At 57.9% G+C, this 18,793-nt stretch overlaps 1 protein-coding gene across 1 annotated transcript; it reads right to left on the bottom strand.

The window, feature by feature from the left end:
* Window positions 1-4,512: 4,512 nt before the first annotated feature.
* On the bottom strand, window positions 4,513-9,005 carry B3GNT7 (UDP-GlcNAc:betaGal beta-1,3-N-acetylglucosaminyltransferase 7). The gene is made up of 2 exons (XM_030875383.3): window positions 8,761-9,005; window positions 4,513-6,954 (listed from the first exon to the last, which is right to left on the bottom strand). The coding sequence occupies exons 1-2, from the start codon at window positions 8,769-8,771 to the stop codon at window positions 5,760-5,762; spliced, it is 1,206 nt and encodes a 401-aa protein (XP_030731243.1). The 5' UTR covers window positions 8,772-9,005; the 3' UTR covers window positions 4,513-5,759.
* Window positions 9,006-18,793: the final 9,788 nt, after the last annotated feature.

An 18,793-nucleotide genomic window follows, 5' to 3' on the forward strand; every position in this document is an offset into this window, starting at 1 on the left:
ATAAGCTAAAAGAAAAGGATAAACCCCCTGGAATCCCACTACAAGGAAACAATTCCTATTGTACAGTCTGGCGTGGAGATTTCTGGCATTTTGGTACCGCGGATAACTTGGGCTACAAGTATTCCAAGTTACAGATTTCACGGAACAGCTAATCGTCCCTCCCCTCATTGTCACGATGTCCAACGTGGTCGGCTGGGGGCGCTCCCCGCCCTCTCCTGGCATCGCTCTGGCCCCGCGGACGCCTCCAGCCCTCCGGCCCCGCCCCGCGCCCTGAATCTTCGCAGGGCCCCGCCCACGGCCCGCTGCTGCGGAGCCGGCGCAGAGGGGTCTGCCTGCAGCCGTGCGCCCCTCGCCCCTCTACGGCCGCGTCACGGGCCAGCAGGTAGGTCTCACCGGAAGATGCCGCGCTCCTCACCTCCTAACCAGGTCCCCGGGATCTGGTGGATTCCGCCACCACCCACCCCTGCCTCCCCCACCTCCGACGGCAAAGCGCGATTGTCCCCACTAAAGCCCAGGTGGTTCAGCGATGGCCTCTGGGTCGCGGGTTGGGCTGACCGCCCTCCGACGCCCGCACCCTTTGTCCAGCCTGGGGCGGGAGCAGGAATTCCGGGCATTCCTGTTAGATTCGGCACCAGAGAAAAGCAAAGCGCGAGGAGATTCCTGAGCGGTCACCTGCGGCTCTGCAGGGTCAGGTAATCCCCGCCGGGGCGCCCGCCGGAGTCACCTGGCCAACTGTTTAAAACACCTAGACTAGCGCCCGCCCCCGAGCTTCGGATGTAACCGGCCTGGGTTGGGCCCTGGACGCAAGCGTTTTTCCAAAGTTCCCGGGGGCGGGGAGGGCGGGGGGAGGTTGCTTTTCAGATGAGCAGCGGGGCTGAGCCCCTCCGGAAAGGACTGAGCTCCAGGCTCACCTGGAAGGTGTAACATTTATTCCGAGATGCAAGTTTTGTATCAGAAATATACGCAAAAATTGCATTCTACTCCATAATGTGTCTGTATTCGTTTTAATATAGAAGCAAATGTAAAAGATACTTTTCAGAAAAAGAAACTCCTAACTCCTACAGGTATAAAAATGAACGCGAGGTAAAGATTTATTTTATTCATAAGAGGACAAGTGGATGCTATAACTGGTTCACAGGAGACTTGTCAAAAGGTACAAATTTATATGGAGAGAAGGAATTGAATTGCAAACGGAGGCAAAACTGGTTTTTCCATAGGGGGGAGCGAAGTTGATGGAAGCTCTCGCTTCCTGCGATTTTTTTATTATTATATTTACAATGTATTTCTTAAAATTTTTTATTTAAAAAGATCTAAAATTGAAGTATAGTTGATTTACAAAGTTGTGTTAGTTTCAGGTGTCCAGCAAAGTGATTTAGTTTTGTGTGTGTGTCTATATATAGATATATTCTTTTTCAGATTCTTTTCCATTATAGGTTATTACAAGAAATTGAATATACTTCCCTGTGCTGTCCTTGTTGTTTATCTGTTTTATATATAGTAGTGTGTGTATGTTAATCCCAAACTCCCAATTTATCCCTCCCCCACTTCCTGTGAGTTTAAAAAAAGGTGCAGAATAGCTCCAAGATCATGAACTGGGCTAGAAGCAGACAGCTTGGGGGCTGTGCTTTAAACAGTGCATAGTGTTTCGCTGAAACAGAAAAGTTTTTCTTCACAATATTTGAAAAAACTACCTGGAAAAAAGACTTCTTACAGTGCTAATACTGCTGGGCTCCCCGAAACCCAAAATACCCAATTTCCAATCACTCATGGGACATCACATTTTTCTACTTTTGGGGCTTTTGGGCAAAACCCCACAAATACACATGGAAGTTAGTGGGTGAGGGGTTAGGTGCAGAGACCCGAGTTCAAGTAGTGCCTTGTCACATGATACCTGTGGGACCCTACTCTTGGGAGCCTCCATTGCTTCACTTGACCGTCGTATATAACAGGGTTCCAGAAGCTTCCCTCCCTGCTTCTTAGCTTAGGTGGACAGAGTAAGTCACCTCAGAACAGGCTTTCTTTGTTAAGGGGAGGTTTCTTTGAGTGGTCTCTTTAGTTATGTAAATGTGGCAAAGAGAGCACCCACTGCCCGGACCTTCTGTGGCCTGACAAAGCTCCCTCTTCCCAAGGCCCCTAGGAATGCAGGGCTGGTGGCTGGGGAGGAGGGGAAGTGTCTTGCATTTGAAGCTCAGGGCCCTTGGGGAGGAAAGGGTTTGAGACCCACCTCCCCCCACCCCTACCTGTTCCCCAGGATCTGATTGAGGAGTGACTAAAATTTACTGTCAGGGAAGGCTTGGAAAGTTGCTTCCCAGGGACAAAGAGAACCTGAGTGCGTTTGTGGGGCTCCCCAGGAGGCTGTGTAGCCGACTGGGAGTCTCGGGACCCAGCACCCCTAGCTTGCTTCTTCTGCTCTTTGGGGAAGGATGACAGCGCTAGCGAGGGTGATTAAGAGAATCACTCTGTGTCTGAAGCGTGCGCCCCGCTACAGCCTCTGCCAGGAAGATAACGCCTGAGAGTGCACAGGACTGGGGTGCGGGGGACCGTGTCACCGTGTCACCGTGTCGGAGGAGAGGCAGCAGCTGAAGAAGGCGGCTCAGACTTTCCAGGGAACACACTTTGGACTAAGGATGTCCTTGAGGGTCCAGACGATTTAGGAGTGGGTGGGCTCCAAAAGGGAGAGGTAGCATTCTGTAGGGAGGAAAGAGAATTTTCCCTCTACCCTTCTAGGTTGTGGGTGGAGACTCCTCCCTATAATAAAAGACACATTAACAGGAGAAAAACAAACAGAAGTTAAATAACATGCATACCTCTTATATGCACGGAGGATACCCAGGAAAACTCTCCGAAATGGCCCAAGCCACCACCTTCAATACCATTTTCGGCTAAAGACTGAAGAAAGATATTGTGGGGTGCAACACCAGGACACCCCGCCCAGCTCCTCCCATCTCCAGCACTGCCCACCCGATGCCCCACTTTTCTGCACTTCTGGGCTGCTGCACGTGTTCCCAGCCTGGACTGTCCTTCCTTCCCCTTCCACCACAGGCGAGCGCCCACTCCTCCTTCAAGATGCAGGTGCTCCCCGCCCTGTGCTGGGGGTCCTGTTACACCAGCCCCTTCAGGTGGGCTCCCCGCACTTCCTCCCTTCCTTCTGCGGTGCTAACGCGGGGGCCCCGCCCCTTTCCCAGCCCTCTCTGCCAGCCCAGCCTGGGCCCCTGAGGTTTGAAATGGGGTCAGGAACAAGGGTCCCCATGGGGCAGAGCCTGAGGAAGTTCCCATGCTGGGAACTTGCTGCTCCCACTGAGATCTCCCTGTGCGTGCGGCTCAGCTGGAGAAAGAGCGAGCCCAGAAGAAGGGGTGTGCCGCCAGGGGCCCCCGCCCCGCTCCTCGTACCTCTCTCTCAGGATCAAGTCTGAACACTCTCCTGCAACCCAGAAGGCCTGAGGTCCCCAGCAGCCTTCCCCTCTCACAGCCCTGTTCCAGCACCTGCAGCCTCACCCACCGCAGCCCCCCGCACTGCAGAGGGGCTCCTATCTGCTTCGGCATGCACCCACCTGTCTCCCCTCCACCTGCCCAGCATCCTTCAGGTGGCAGCTGAACAGAGAGGCTGCCTCTGGACCCCCACCTGGGCCTTGGATCCAGTGGCCCTTCCACCTCCGTCTCCTGGATGTCCCTCCATGTCTCTTGGCTTCGCTGGACTGAGCCCTGGGTAGGCAGAGACCCCAGAGCCCCTCCCTGCTTTCTGCAGCCCCTGGCTTCAGAGGGTGAGGGATGGACAAACAGGGCTAGCGACCTGTACAGTCACAAGGCTCCGCCTCAGAAGGGCCCTGTGCCCAGTTTAACTCTCTGCTGTGCCGTCGTGAAATTCTTAACATTCTAAGACAGCGTATTACATTAGGATCTAGCCATTCCTCTCACTCACCTGGAGGAGAGTCCTAGCGTGGACATTAATAAGTAAGTGACCCTCTCGGGGCATGTGACCCACTGGGCGCAGGCAGGGAGCTGCTGTCTTGCCCACTACAGCCCCAGTGCCCCTTCTCCTGCTGGTGGCTGCCCTCGCCAGCCTGGAAGTATGCAGTTTAGGCCGAGGTTCCCTGCACAGTGCGGTCCCGCTCACACCAGACCCCACACAGGCACTGTTTCAGTGCCGCTTGTCAACCTTACCAAGGCTCCAGGCTGGCTGAAGGAACGTCAGGAAGCCCACCAGGCCCTGCACGCCCCCGACCCAACCCCACTCGCTGCAGCACCGGCCTCGGGGCGGCTCTGGCCTGGCGCTCGCTAGGAACACTCTGCGGGTGGCAGGCCTCTCTTGCACCCTGCTCCCCACCCAGGGGGCATCTTTCTTGACTCTGCTTTCATCCTGGCACTCAGCTCCCTCTCAGGTCCTTCAAAGGGTCCTTGTGTACCCACCAGCCAAGAACAAGGAACGAGCTGTGTCTTCAGAAATCTCCAGCAACCTTGGCCCCAGACAGGCCCTCCGACGGAGATGGCGACAGGAACTTTCACACCAGAAAGAAAACCAGTCCCCTTTTATTGAGAAAATAGAGTCGACCCCTCAATCTTTTCCCAGGTGATTCGATCCTGATACGAGGTGGCATCCTTCTGCAGCCACCCCCAGGGACCCCTGAACCTGAGTGGGGCGGCTCACGAGGGCCACGCCGTCCCTTCACAGGGGCGAATGCTGGTCTGCTTAGGCCCTGCAGAAGTAGGCGTGCAGGTCGGGCAGGGTTCTGGAGCAGGGCTGGGACGGGCACGGGGGTGACGGGGCAGGGTTGTGGCTGTGGGTGGAAGAGTGGCCGAGGCAGGTCGTGTCTTGCTGAAATGAGGGAAGTGGAGGGAAGAACACCACCTTCTCCCGAGGCCTGGCACCTTCTCCCTCCAAATTCTTCATAAATAAAACTTCACATTAGTAAAGGAATGTCCACTTCCAGGGTCGAACCGGCTGGTTTCCGGCTGGGGAGCCAGGCCTCACGGGGCTGCAGGAGGGCCCTCGGCTTGGGCTGGGTGGGCAGCACCGTGACTGCTGGGGCCGGAGCACTGCTCTTTGGCCCTGCGTCAGGGGGTGAGGTGGGGCTGCAGCCCATCCAGAGGTTCTGAGAATCGCTGAGGTAGTCAGAGTGGCCGGTCATGCTTCCAGACAGACGGGAGCCGGAGGGAGCATCACAGGACGCAGCTAGGAGTGAAGCCAACTGGGAGTAGACTGGGCAGCCAGACCCCAGGTAGGTCAGGGGGCGGGGGTGTGCTGAGGGCCTTCTGCGGCTCAGTCTCCAGGAGACCCAGGGGCGTGAGAGGGCCTGTGTGCCTGCACAGGGCTCAGCTTCTCCTGAAAGGGCTGCCTGGGCCCGTGGGGAGACTGAGGCATTTCACAGGAGAAGGAGAATCTTCTCCGTGAAGGTGAGAGGGCAGCCGCAGACCCATCCAGGGGCAGGTCCAGCCCAGGTACCTGAGCACAGGGTTCCTCCAGAGGCCACCAGGGCCTCCCACCGGGTCAGAGGGAGCCAGGCCACAGACCCAGGTTAGGAGGGCTGCCAGGGGCCAGTGGCCTCGCTCCCCAGAGGACTGTCTCCAGTCCGGGCAGTTCCAAACGTTCCCGGGCCTCAGCTCTGGCTACCTGCACCCCACCACACCTGGGGACACGTAAGGCCCACCCCTCCGCCTCCCCGCGGAGACCAAAGGCTGTGCCCTGGCCTCGCACTTGCAGCCTCATGCCTTCCGGGGCTCGAGGGCACACGCCCTAGCCTACCCTGGCGGCCCGCCCGGTGTCAGAGCACCTGGAGCTTGCGGGAGCAAGTGAGGTTGCCGTGCACCAGACCCCACATGGCAAGCAGCTCGGTGGGCAGCAGCTTGTGCACGACGAGCATGGAGCGGAAGAAGCAGGGCTCCTTGTTCATGCGGCTGTTGCGGTTCCGCGAGATGCCAAACGTCTTGAAGCCCTCGTGGGCCGTGGGCCGCACACCCAGCACCTCCAGGCACATGCCCAGGAAGACGTCGTCGATGGGGTAAAGCTCCAGGGTGTCGCAAGCGTGGTGCAGGCGCCGGGCCAGGCCCCCGGCCATAAGGAAGCCCCCTCCGCCTGCGTACGGCGGGTAGCTGGCCTGGCTGTACAGGGCCCCGGGGATGTAGTATTTGTTATCCTTCCTGCGGATGGGCCGAGCGTGCTGAAGGACGTCACCCACAAACAGGTCTTCCTGGGGCTGCCGGTCAGCCAGAAATTCCAGCAGGTTGGTGGGGTTGACGAAGACGTCATCGTCGCCCTTGAAGATGAAGCGTACGTCGGGGCAGTAGATGTCAAGCCACTTGAGGAAGTGGATCTCCTTGAGGGTCAGGTTGAAGAAGCTGTCAAGAAAGTCCCACTGCAGGATGTCCCCATAGATGCGGTCCTCGTAGGCCAGCAGCTGCTGGTAGTGGGCCCTCTCCTCCTGCTTGGAGGCTGTACCCAGCAGGAAGAGGGTGTGCACGGCGCCGCGGCCCCGGCCCGCCGACTCCTGCTCGCGGCCCCAGGTCTGGCGGATGGCCTCGCGGCGGTCGTGCTGTGTGATGACGGACTTGACAACCACCAGGAGATAGACGTCGCCGCTGCACTTCTCTGGATGGTTCAGCAGCATGGGGAAGTATCGGCAGTGGCGATAGAACAGAAACTGCTGGAAGTGTGGCTCCAGGCCCTGGAACCAGGGCTGGTGGGTCAAGTTTACATTGGCTGAGCAGTTAGTGGTGGTCACATCCCAGGCCTGGGGCCCCCGTGAAACCATGGGTGTGAGGGTGACCGCATGCTTCGGGTTCTTCCAGAAGCTGTCAGGGTTCACCAGGTGTCCGCTTGGTTTCTGGGCCTTCTGTAACCCGAGGGTGGGTAGCAGGGGCTCCTGCAGAAACTGGCTGGGGGTCAGACTGCGCTGGAATACTGTTACAGCCACAAGCAGGGCCAGCGACAGGCACACACTCTTGTAGATGGTTCTCTTCCTTGGGGGGGGGGGGGCGGGTAGTGAGGTGGGGAGAGGATGGTACAGAGGAGAGAAGAAAGGATGAGTCAGTCCCCTCGTACAGAGGTGCAGTCCCAGATGGGCAAGTGGACCCTGGACACAGACTCAAGTCCCTGGGCCCCTGAGCGGTCAGAGGAGGGTCCTGCTTCCTCTCTCATCCTGACCTCCCTCCTCCAGGACCAGGGGAGCCACACAGCACAGAGCTTAAGTACAAACACTGTGGAGTCAGGCTGCTAGGATTCAGATTTTGGTCCTGCTAATTACAAGCTGAATGGAGAGGTCCAGTGGGTCTCCCTTAACCTCTCTGAGCCATGATTTCTTCTTTTCTGAAATGAGGATAGCATGCAATTGGAGCGCTAGCTGCAGTGCCGGGCACACAGTGGGTATGGAGTCGGGGGAATGCTGTGATTCCCCGAGGATGACCTCTGCCCTGCTCCCCACCTCTCCCCCAGGCACCCCCTTTGCTTTGTGCAAGCCTGGTGAACCATCAGAGAGTACACCTGCTCAAAAAGTGTGGGGGACATTGGGGAGTCGGCTCTAACTTGGGACCTGAAGAAACCTGTCCCTCCCCCATCCCCCGGTCGACAGAGGCCTGAAAATGGGGCGAGCATCTCCCAGCATGCCCACTGCCCCCATACGCCCACTAGGAGAGGTGAAGTCCCCCAACTCGCAGCTGTATCCCCACTCTCCTGGGTCCCTCATAACAAGTTAACCTCACCATACCCCTTTCGGAAGCAGAAATCAGTTTTTTCTTTTCCAGGAGTGCTCGCAGAGCCAGAGCCAGGGCCCTGAGTCCCTGGACCCTGAGCCCTTGGACCCCAGGACCCTCTCTCCTCAGCTCACAGTCTGGGGGTGGCCAGGCCCCCTGCCATGTACTCTCCTGTGGAGACATAGGAGCTGGGGACTCCGGTGGCGGTGGGTGGGGGGCAGGCCAGAAAAGCCCTGAGTGCCAAGAGGGGAGATATGGGAGAGAGACTGTAAAGTGGTGAGACAGGAACCAGGTAGAGCAGCCTGGAGTGGCCTCAGGACCGGCTGATTAGGCGGCAGGCACCCGGGGCGAGTGAAGGCTGAGCCCCATGGACAGCAATTTTCCATGGGGTCCCAAGATTTCCTGGAGGAAGACTGGATCCTCTCAGGTGCTGGGACAGGGATGTGACCCAAGACCGGATCCTCCCAGGGGGTGGGGGCGGAGTGCTCCGGGCTGGCTTTCCCGCCCTGGGGGTTTCGGCAAAGCCGTCCACACCCCAGGTCGGGAGGCCGGACTGGAGGAAGTACAGAGGGGGTCATCCCCCTCCACTCCAGGCTGGTTCCACTTGCACCAGCCCACTTCATTTGTGGGAAAAAAGCCCCCAACGGGAGGAGAGGAGAAGGGGATAGGTGGGCAGGCGGGAGGCACGAGCTCCCCAGGAGGAAGGAGAGCCACTCGGGGGTTGAGGGTAGAGGACGGGGGTCGCCCAGGACGCAGGAGGCCCTCGGAATGGAGGACGGGACCCAGCTGCCGGCGAGACCTTGCGTCGCTAACTCCCCGGGTGCGGGAGTGGATGTGCGTGCCTCGGTGCCCGGGCGTAAGGGAGCAGAGGCGCCGCCGGGGAGGGCTGAGCGCACGGGCCCCGCGGTCCCCGGTCGCCGACCGGCCGGTGCAGGCGTCGCGCAGAGCCGGGCATCTCCGGCCACCGCTGTGCCAGCCCATCTGTGCCCGGGAAAGTGAGGCCAGCCCGGGACACCCAGCGGGGCATGCCTCCCCGCGCCCCCAGCCCGGGTCCCCCGGCCCGACGGCCCCACTCACCACAGAGACATGGCGGCCCGGTCCAGGGCGGCGGCGGAGCCGGGCGCGCGGATCGCAGCTCTGGGCACCGCGGCTCGGGGACGGCGGGCGGGGATCTGGACCGGGATGGGCACCGGGACGGGGGCGGGCGGGGGCGGGCATGGGCGGAGGCCGGGACGCGCCCCCGCCGAGGCTTTCCTCTTCCCCGCGGCCGGAGGAGGGGCCGTGAGGGTAGGCGTTGGCCCAGGTACCTTAACCCCTTCGGCGCCCCCGGCCCTCCATCCCCGCGGCCGCGCGCCGAGCCCTCAGCCCCGCGCAGGGCGGCAATTACCCATTTCCCGGGGGTGGCGCCCGAGCCCCGGGAGCGCCCGGAGCCGCCCAGGATCACTCGGCCCGAGCGTGAGTGGCTGAGTCAGGACTTCGGAGCCCACGAGGGTCACTCACGCCCCCAGGGACGCGGTTTCCCCCGCGGGGCTTCCCTGGGGTCGCCGGCCCCTCTGGACTCTTGCGGACCGGGACCCCACCCATCTCCAACCTCCCCAGGCGCGCGGGGCCCAGCCATTTCCCTCCGGCCCCGTCCGGACTTTTTCTGGGTGGGGGAGGCAGAGGCAGACAGGGCTTCCTTTCCCCCCTCTGTTTCCCTCTGCCCTCTCCCCTAACACCCCCCGCCCCCCACCCCCGCACCTAGCTACCTAAGGCTGGGTCTACCGAGGAGAGGGACTGGGGCTGGGAGAGCAGAAGCCCGCGCAGAGGTCAGGGGGAGGCCGGGCTGCCTGAGTGGGGACCCCGGCCCAGGCCTCAGCTCAGCCCTGAAACCTTCTCTGTGTCCCCGGACAATAGCCCTCTCCATCTCTGGGGTCCTTCTCGCCTCTGGAAGCCCCTCCTCACCACCAAGGAAAGGCCTCTCTGCCGGCCCAAACTTCCTTTTCATCCATCAACAAGTATTTCACTCGAAACCTTTTTTGTCCCTAAGCCTTTATTAATCTGTTTGTGTACGACACACCCAGGGACTCCTAGGGAGTGGGCTGCACAAAGACAGAGAACTCACAGGGGCGTTCTTGGCCCGGGTGGGTCTGGGGTGGTGGGCGTTCCATCCAGGTGACTTCCAGAATCCTCTAACAGGTAATGTCTGTCCTAGCCTTGTTCCATGGTGAGGTCCCATCACTGAGCTTACAGTAGGGCCTCAAAAAGGCCCACAGTAGGGCTTCCCTGGTGGCGCAGTGGTTGAGAGTCCACCTGCCGATGCAGGGGACACAGGTTCGTGCCCCGGTCCAGGAGGATCCCACATGCCGCGGAGCGGTTGGGCCCGTGAGCCATGGCCGCTGAGCCTGCATGTCTGGAGCCTGTGCTCTGCAATGGGAGAGGCCACAGCAGTGAGAGGCCTGCGTACCGCAAAAAAAAAAAAAAAAAAGGCCCACAGTAGTGAAACAGAAGCATTTCACAGTCCAGTAAATAACAGCTAACATTCATCAGCAGTGCAATATGCAAAGCACGGTCTAGGCCCCTGCGTGAAATGACTGAGTCCTAGAGGCTGTCATTATTACCACTTTACAAAGGAGGAAGTGGAGGTGCTGCCTCCAGTGAGTCAGGTCTCATAGTAGGCAAACCCAGGAAGCCTGCCTGGCTGCGGAGGCAGGCCCTTTTGCCCTTCACTCAGGGAAAGCAGTGACAGGGAGCAACTTCCTGCCAAGGGGCACCCAGGGAGGCCAGGAGGCCTTCAGGTACAGTCAGAGGCAGGTAGTAGGAAGCCTAAGGACCCCAGCTGGACCCCAGGCCCCTGAGACTCCGGTGAGGAGCCCTTTCTTTAAGGCTCGAGGGCCCATTGGAGGGGTAGGAGAAAGCCAGCACTCAATAGCATTTTTCCTGGATGTTGCAAGCCTCAGGGAGGGACTGTGAAGGGCCTTTCAGGCAGAATTCCAGAGGAGAACCCTGGGACCAGCGCCTTAGTAACAGCCCCTCCCAAGTACCAGAGCAGGAAGAAGGTCTGATCTGCAGCCCAAAGCCCCCCTTGGCCTGTCAGCCTGCTGTTGAGGGCCACCCACAGTCCCACTGACCACCCATCCTGCAGGGCACCAGGTAGTTCACTGCCCAGGCTTCTGTGTTCTCTTGCTTTGCCCTGCAAGCATGGCCTTGAGGGAGGGCTAGTGCTGGCCTGGCTGAGGAGAGCCCGCCCTGCCTCAGCACTGACCTCTCACCTGGAAGCTGCGGGGTCTTTTTAGGAGTCTAATGAGGGGTGGACACAGTGATCTCTGGGAAGGGAATTTGAGCCCAGGGTTAGGGACTGGAGCGGCAGTGTCGGGTCCGTGGGTCTGCACTTCCTGCATGTCACCGGGGGCAGGTGGCTTATCGCCCTGAGACCTGTTTCCTGGCAGCACGGAATTACAGAGATGACGCATGTGAAGCTTGATCAGTGCCTCCTGCGACGTGGCGAGCCAATCCATAGGCCCCAGAACCCAGGAGGGTTCAAAGGTGACAATGGGAAGACCGCCGCCAAAGGCAGCAGAGTGTTTGCCAGTGGAATCTGGTCCATTGAGAGGAACAATTTGTCATCATGGGTTCATTTGATCTGTGCCTCGGTCAGACTCAGCCTGGGAAATGGATGACAGTTAAATACTCAGTGCTCGACTCTGGGGTGGGAGCCAGGCCAGCCCCTGGTCAGCTTGCACCGTCAGTCTGACAGGCTCCCCTGGGGCTGCTTGGGCCTGTCTCTCTCAGGAGTGCCAGAGCTCACCCAGTCTGGCCCACTCCACCTGTCCCAGCCCCTGCCCTTCGGGCAGAGTCCCAGCAGCTGACGTCTCAAGCCTTGACGGGGGTGGTCGAGTGAGGCCCCTGAGGAGGCAGAGGTCAGTCTGCAGATGGAATCTGTCACCTGCCCCACAGCCGTGGCTGAAGACAGAGGGAAGCTGCAGAAACTGATCCGGGAGGTGGAGGGGGCCCTGGAGGGAGGGTGGGGGAAAGGAAGCAACCGGTTAGGCGGGGCTGGCGTGGGTCCCAAGCATGGTGGAAGTGGGTCAGCTGTCCCTGTCACATGGTCATCCTCTGCTCCCCTCAGGTTGACGTTCTGCCCTGAAAGAGGGAGCTCAGTGAGCCCTGCCTGGGAGATCGCCAAGAGCCCCCTTCCCTCTCCCCCTCCCCCCTCCCCCTCCCCCTCCCCACTTTCTTTCACATCAGCCCCACCAACCCTCCAGAACTGGTTGGGATCCTGACCCTGCTGGTTTCCCCTGGGATGAAAGCCCGGGGCCCAGAGCCTGTTGAGCCCTCAGATGTGGAGGGCCCTCTGCAGGACCAGAGGATGCACTGGGCCAGCCTCTGGCCAAGGTGTGAGGAGCTCTGGGCACTTGGGAGACAGGGGATGGAGCTCAGAGCTGGGCAAAGGCTGCAGGGTGGAGAGTGGCCCTGGCTGTGGTCCCTTAGGTGCAGCATGTTTGAGCGTGTGAATTCACATCCTCCCCAAGTAGGAGTCTGCGCTCCAGGGGCAGCCACGGCCAGTGCTTCGAGGGTGGCCATCTACACTTGCACCATGGGGTCTGTTCATTCACACTGGAGTGTCAGAAGCCATCGCTCTTTGGTGAAGGTGTGTGCCTGGCAAGAAACTGCACAGGCCCCTCTGTTCGAGCCTGAATGAGCCCCATAACCCAGCAGAGCAGTGCCCTGGGCCCAGAACTTTCTGTAATTGGTCTTGGGTGCCCCCCCACCTACAGTGATCAGACTGGAGGGTTAGCCAGTCCTTGGTCAGTATGAGCATGTCCTTGAATTTGCCCTGGGATGGAAAGTGGTTCTCCCTCTCGGGCTCCTGGGCAGGGGTAGGAGGTCTGCTTTTGTGCTTCTCCGCAATAGGTGCTTTAAGTGGGGCAGCATTGATTGCACTGTCACACACCACCTGTCCAGGAGGTGTGGGGTGAGGCCCACTGTCCTCACCTACCTCTGGTCCTCAGAGGCCACCATATCCCCAGCAGAAACCTGACCCACCCTGCAGGGCATGCTGGGAGGGGCTTCCTGGTCAAGGGGGGCAGTGCACACACTGGCACTGGAGGAGCCCCCCGCAGGCAAACTCTGTCCCCCCTGCAGTCTTCCAGGGGAACGTGTTTCCTGTGGGTTGGCCCTCCCTTTAAAGAGTGGGAGGAGCAGGAGGCGGTCCAAAAGGAGTGAGCAGAGAGGTGGGGGGATGGGGAAGAAAGGGGGGCTCGGGGAGGGGGCAGGGAGGAGGGACAGGGTTTTGAAGCATGGGTGGTCTGGCTTGGAGTCTGAGAGGTCACCTCACCCAAAGGAAGACTGGGCCAAAGAGAAGCCCAGATCACAGGGGCTTGAGAGAAGATGGGAGGAAGGTAAAAGGGGCTCCTTGCAGGGTCCCCATATGAGCAACACAACGGGCAACCCCATTGCTTCCAGGGAAGCCCGAGATGCCCTTCTAGGGCCAAATCCTGATGGAGCCAAGACTGACTCAACAACTAAGAAGGTGATATTGCCATAACCGGTGAAGCTGCTTTCAAATCATGATTCCAGGGCCTGCCTGCAGAGAATCTGATGGAACCTGGGAAATTGTATTTTCCCACTTTCCTAGATGATTCTGATGCACAGGAAGGTTTGGGAGCCACTGGTGTTGAACCCTCCAATTCCAGCTCTTTTGGTCAGCCGTGGGCAAGGGCCAGCACAGGGACAGTTCCTCCTGGGAGCCTGGGGACAGGAAAGACCTAATGGGAGGCAGGTGTGGAGGAAATCAGGCCAAGATGGAAGAGCTGAGGAGTTCGCTTTTCCCATCGAAGCAGGAGGCAGTTGAGGAAGCAGCCGCGGAGTCAGTGGCTTGAGAAGACGGGGGGAGGGTGGCCACAGCCCTTGTATGGGATCTGAGAAAGCCAGGGAGGGACAGAGGCGTGGTAAGGGCCAGGCAAGGGTGGTCCCGTGCGCCCTGGAGACTCAGACCTGCGACTGAGGCAAGGATTGTCCGGGGCCCCTCTGGCTGCAAGTGACAGACACCCAAATCCAAGTAGCTCAAGCTTGTTTGATGGGCCAGTGATTGTGTCTGGGGGGTTCGGGTGCCATGATCGGCCGGGCCTGGGTCACGTGTCCGCTGCTGTAGTCGGAACAACTGTGAGGGGGCAGAGCCCTTAAAGGAAGCTGCTATTCTCAAGAAGGCAAGGGAAGAGCTGCCCGGGCCAGTCCTCCTGCTGACGCCCCCTTGGACTCTCAAACTGCCCTGAGAAACAAGCCCTAAGCCTGAGGGCCCCAGAAGGAAGAAGAAAGGTGGTGTCTGTGTGGGAAGTGTCTGTAAATGTTTTCCTGACAAGTCCTTCTCTCCAGGCTGGCCACTGGGGGGATGGGCACAGCCCCCTTGCGGGGCTGGCCTCCCCTTTCCTGTGCCTGGGCCCCCACTGGCTGGCCTGGGGGCAGCCGAAGCCACCCTGGCCTTTGTAGGGGTGGGAGCCAGTCACATGTGGGTGGAGCTGGTCAGACGAGAGAGAAGCCACAATTGAAACAGGCCCAGGAGCAGGGTCAGGACGGCCTGTGAAGAAGTTGGGCGGGAACGAGAGGCACACTCCCCGGATGCTGCCCTGGACACAGGCCAGCTGGGCTGAGCCCCAGGCTGCTGTGGGCAGGGCGTGGTGGGCACTCACAGCAGACACACACAGAGCCACACAGGCAAGCAAGCGACAGACCCAGACACACACACACACACACACCCAGGGACAGGCAAGAACACACGGGCGTATTTAGAGACACACAGCACTCAGACACAGACACATTCACACACAGAAGCATGCATGTTTGGCATGACAGTCATAGTCATACACACTCGAGATACATGCACACCTGGTAAGAAATACACGCAGACACACTTATACACCTACAGAGACACACACTTGCACAGAGAGAGGCACATACACACACCTAGACTCACCCACAGACACACCCAGATACTCATCACACATGCACACACACCTTCACACACACACACAAGTCCAGGTGGGAGGGGCTTCCCCCAACCAGCTCATCTGCTACCAGTGAAACCCTGCTTGGCAGGCCTTTGAGAATGGGCTCGGCACCATTGGCACCATTGGCTCGGCATCGGATCCCTACTGCATCCTTGAGTGGCCTCTTCTGATCTCCTGCAGGTCCTCAAGCCTATGCCCACCCATACCTCCAGAAACCTCCAGCTACTGACCACAGGCCCTTTGCACCACCCGAGTCTACCTCCCATCCCTACCCCAGCTGCCCTGGCCTTCCTCTCTCCTTCACCAAGACTCCAGCTTCCTTCTGCTCAAATGTGCTCCCCCCTGCTGCATCGAGTGAACTTCTGCTCATCTTTCAAAACCCACCCCAAATGTCCCCTTCCTTGGAGTAGGTGCTCCCTCTCTTGGCTGGCATCATGTCTGTCTGTCTGTCCCCCCTCCACCTGTCCCACCACAACCAAGAGCAGGGGCAGGCCTTTCTGTTCTCCTGGCGGCACGGGGTGGGGGAGGCACCGATGCCGTTGGCTGAATAACAGAGGGCGTGAATTACCAGCATTGGCTGCCTCGAGGAGACCCTGGCACAGACGAGGCCAGTCTCGCCACAGCCGTATTCAGAGGATGACGGGGTGTGCCCACCCCAGGGAGCCTTGGGAGGTCCAGACAGATCGGCAGGGCTCCCGCCCCACCCCCAGCACGCACGTTCAAGTTCACACTGACACGCATTCACACGAGGGTGGGCATTGTGCCCTCTCATCCTGGACAGCTGGGTGCCCCCTCCCCCCAGGCCATCAATGACTCACATCCCCGCCCGCCAGGCGGCCGGCTTGGGCACACACAGCCTCCTTTCAGCCCCTCGGCCTCAAACACACTAGCTTAGTCTTCCTTCCCGGCGCCTCCCCCTCGGCTGTGAGCCGGCCTGCCCTCCCCGGCCTGGCAGCTCAGCCCCACCGGGAGGCCTCCCTCCTCTCCGAAGCACAGGGCTCCCTGTCTCTCGTCACCCGGCCCCTGTCCAAGCCCTGAATGGCTGCCTTTTCATGGCCCAGAGCCTGGCCAGGTGCATTCTGGGCAGCCCTGCTCCTACCACAGCCCGCCGGGTAGCTGTTGGCCTGGTGCTGCTACCACCGAGGGGCCAGAGCCAGAGGGACCACTCTAGCCGAGACTCAGAGCCCCAAAAGTCCCTCCTAGGCTCTGGTCAAAGGCCTCTCCACATTGACAAAGACTCTTCTTCACACACATACCCTCCCACCTGCTTCCCTAGCAGCCCTGGAGAGCTTGGCCAGAAATGGGGTTTCATTATTCCCATTTTACCGAAGGAACAACTGAGGCCCAGAGAAAAGTCAGCCTGCTGGTGAATGGCAGAGCTGGGACCGGGTCTCGGAAAAGACTGGTTAATAACACGATAGGCCTTGCAGAACTGCAGTGAGCACGGTAAAGGGCTGAGCCAGGAGCCTTGGAGAAGGGGTCCAAGAGTGGGCTTCATGTGACAATGGTCACAAAATCTGTTCTGGGCTTTGTACCCAGCACCCCTCCCTTTTGGTAACAGACCTCCTCCCTCTGGTCTCAGGGTGGGCTCTCAACCAGGCTGGGCCAGTCAGTCTCTTATGCCCCCTCCTGCCCTGACAGCATGCTTGGTCCAAGGGGGTGGGCCTGTGACCTAAACTGTGCCAGTCAGGGCTCTGCCCTGGGGAGTGGAACCTGGGGAGGGACACCCCTTTCCTCTCTGGTCACCAGGCTTTTGAGAGTGTGGCTCTGAACATATTGGGGAAGTGTTGTGCTCACGCACCCCGTGCCCCACTCACAAACAACAACAAACAACACGCACAGCAAACAGAGAAACAGGGCCGGAATCCTGGATCTAGAGGCCCTGTGGTTGGCAAAGTATTGCCCCTCCCACAAAGCTGTCCCTGCCGTGACCCTCAGAACCTGTTACCATATTAGGAAACAGGCAAAAAGGATCCAGATGTAATTAAGGTTCTAGACCTGGAAATAGGGTGTTTAGCCTGGATTATCCAGGTGGGCCCAATCTAATCATGAGAGGCCTTGAAAGCAGAGACCCTTCTCTGGCTGGAAGCAGACGGGAGCATCAGAGAGACTCCAGGTGTGAGAGGCATTTGACGTGCCTTTACTGGTTGTGAAATATAGGGATCCACTTGGAGCCTAGAGACCAGAGAGGCCCCTGGGAGTTGCAGGTGGCCCCCAGTTAACAGCCAGCAAGGATTCGGGAACCTCGATCCTGCAGCCAAAAGGAACTGGATTCTGCCCACAGTGTGAATGAGCTTAGAAGCATATTCTTCCCAGAGCCTCCCAATAAGAGCCCACCAACACCGTGATTTTTTTTTTTTTTTTTTTTTTTTTGCGGTACGCGGGCCTCTAACTGTTGTGGCCTCTCCCGTTGTGGAGCACAGGCTCCGGACGCGCAGGCTCAGTGGCCATGGCTCACCGGCCTAGCCGCTTTGCGGCATGTGTGATCTTCCCGGACCGGGGCACGAACCCACGTCCCCTGCATCGGCAGGCGGATGCTCAACCACTGAGCCACCAGGGAAGCCCCAACACCTTGATTTTGACCTTGTAAAATTCTGAGCAGAGAAACTAGCTGAGCCACCCTGGGCTTCTGACCTACTGACGTGTGAGAGAATAAATTTTGAGCTGCTAAATTTGTGGTAATTGGTTACTGTAGTATTAGGAAGATAAAATAGGGCCTGAGAACTAGTGCCACCCTGCCTCCCCTGATTTGGTTACAGGGGCCAATAATTTTTTGTTGGTGGTTTTTGTCACCCACCCACAAGCAAAGACTCTGGACTTTGCCCAGAAGCTCAGGTGGCCCAGCTTTGCCCCTTCCTCACCCAGCAGGGCTGATGTCACTGGGGAGAGGTCCAGCGCCTGAGAGACAGGGATGAGTGACTTATCTGAGAATTTTCTATGGTGACTTAGTCAATACTTGTGAAGGTTGGCAGGGTCAATAGACATAGGGAGTTGTGGTCCAAGGTGGCAACATAGGAGGTGCCTGAGCCCACTTCCTCCCAGGAACACACCAAATCTATGTCGACACATGGAGCAGTTCTTTCTGAAAGAAACCCAGAAACTAGCTGAGTGACAACTACACATCGAGAAAATAGGGGAAAAAACCTACATTGAAAGGATAGGAAAGGCTGAGACACACTCTTGCCATATACTCCACCCCTGGTAGAGTGACATGTACCAGGAGGGGACTCACAATTCCCAGCTTCTCTCTCAGGGGTGGAGGGTTTGGACCCCAGTCTAGTGTGCCAAATTCTAAAACTTCCATCCGAGGGAAGAGTCCCCCAAACACCTAGCCCTGAAAGCCAGACTATACCAAACAAACAAACAAACAGTTCTTAACTGGCTATACTCCCAGGGCTCTACTATCAAAATTCCAAAGGTATTTTTCACAGAAATAGAAAAAACAACCCTACAACTTGTATGGAACCACAAAAGGCCTCAAATAACCAAAGCAATCTTGAGAAAGATAAACAAAGTTAGAGGAATTACACTTGTGGTTTCAAATTATATTACAAAGCTATAGTAATCAAAACAGTATGGTATTGGCACAAAAACAGACGAAAGATCAATGGAACCAAATAATGAGCCCAGAAGTAAATTTATGTATATGTAGTCAATTAACTTACAGCAAAAGAGCCAAGGCCAAGAATATACAGTGGGGAAAGTATGGTCTCTTCAATAAATGGTGTTGGGAAAACTGGTTAGCAACATGCAAAAGAGTGAAACTGGACCCCTCTCTTATACCACACCCCAAATCAACTCAAAATGGATTAAAGACTTGTATGGATTACGACCTGAAACCATAAAGCTCCTAGAAAAAGACATAGGGGGTAATCTCCTTGACATGAGTTTTGGCAACTTTGGGATTTTTTTGGATTTGATACCAAAGGAAAGGCAACAAAAGCAAAATTAACAAGTGGAACTACATGAAACTAAAAAGTTTCTGGACAGAAAAGGAACCATCAACAAAATGAAATGGCAACCTGCGGAATGGAAGAAAATATTTGCAAATCATATATCTGATAAGGGGTTAATATCCAAAATATATAACGAACTCAAACAACTCAACAGCAAAAAAAAAAACA

Source organism: Globicephala melas, chromosome 7 (genome assembly GCF_963455315.2).
Source record: "Globicephala melas chromosome 7, mGloMel1.2, whole genome shotgun sequence".
NCBI classification, from domain to species: Eukaryota; Metazoa; Chordata; class Mammalia; order Artiodactyla; family Delphinidae; genus Globicephala; species Globicephala melas.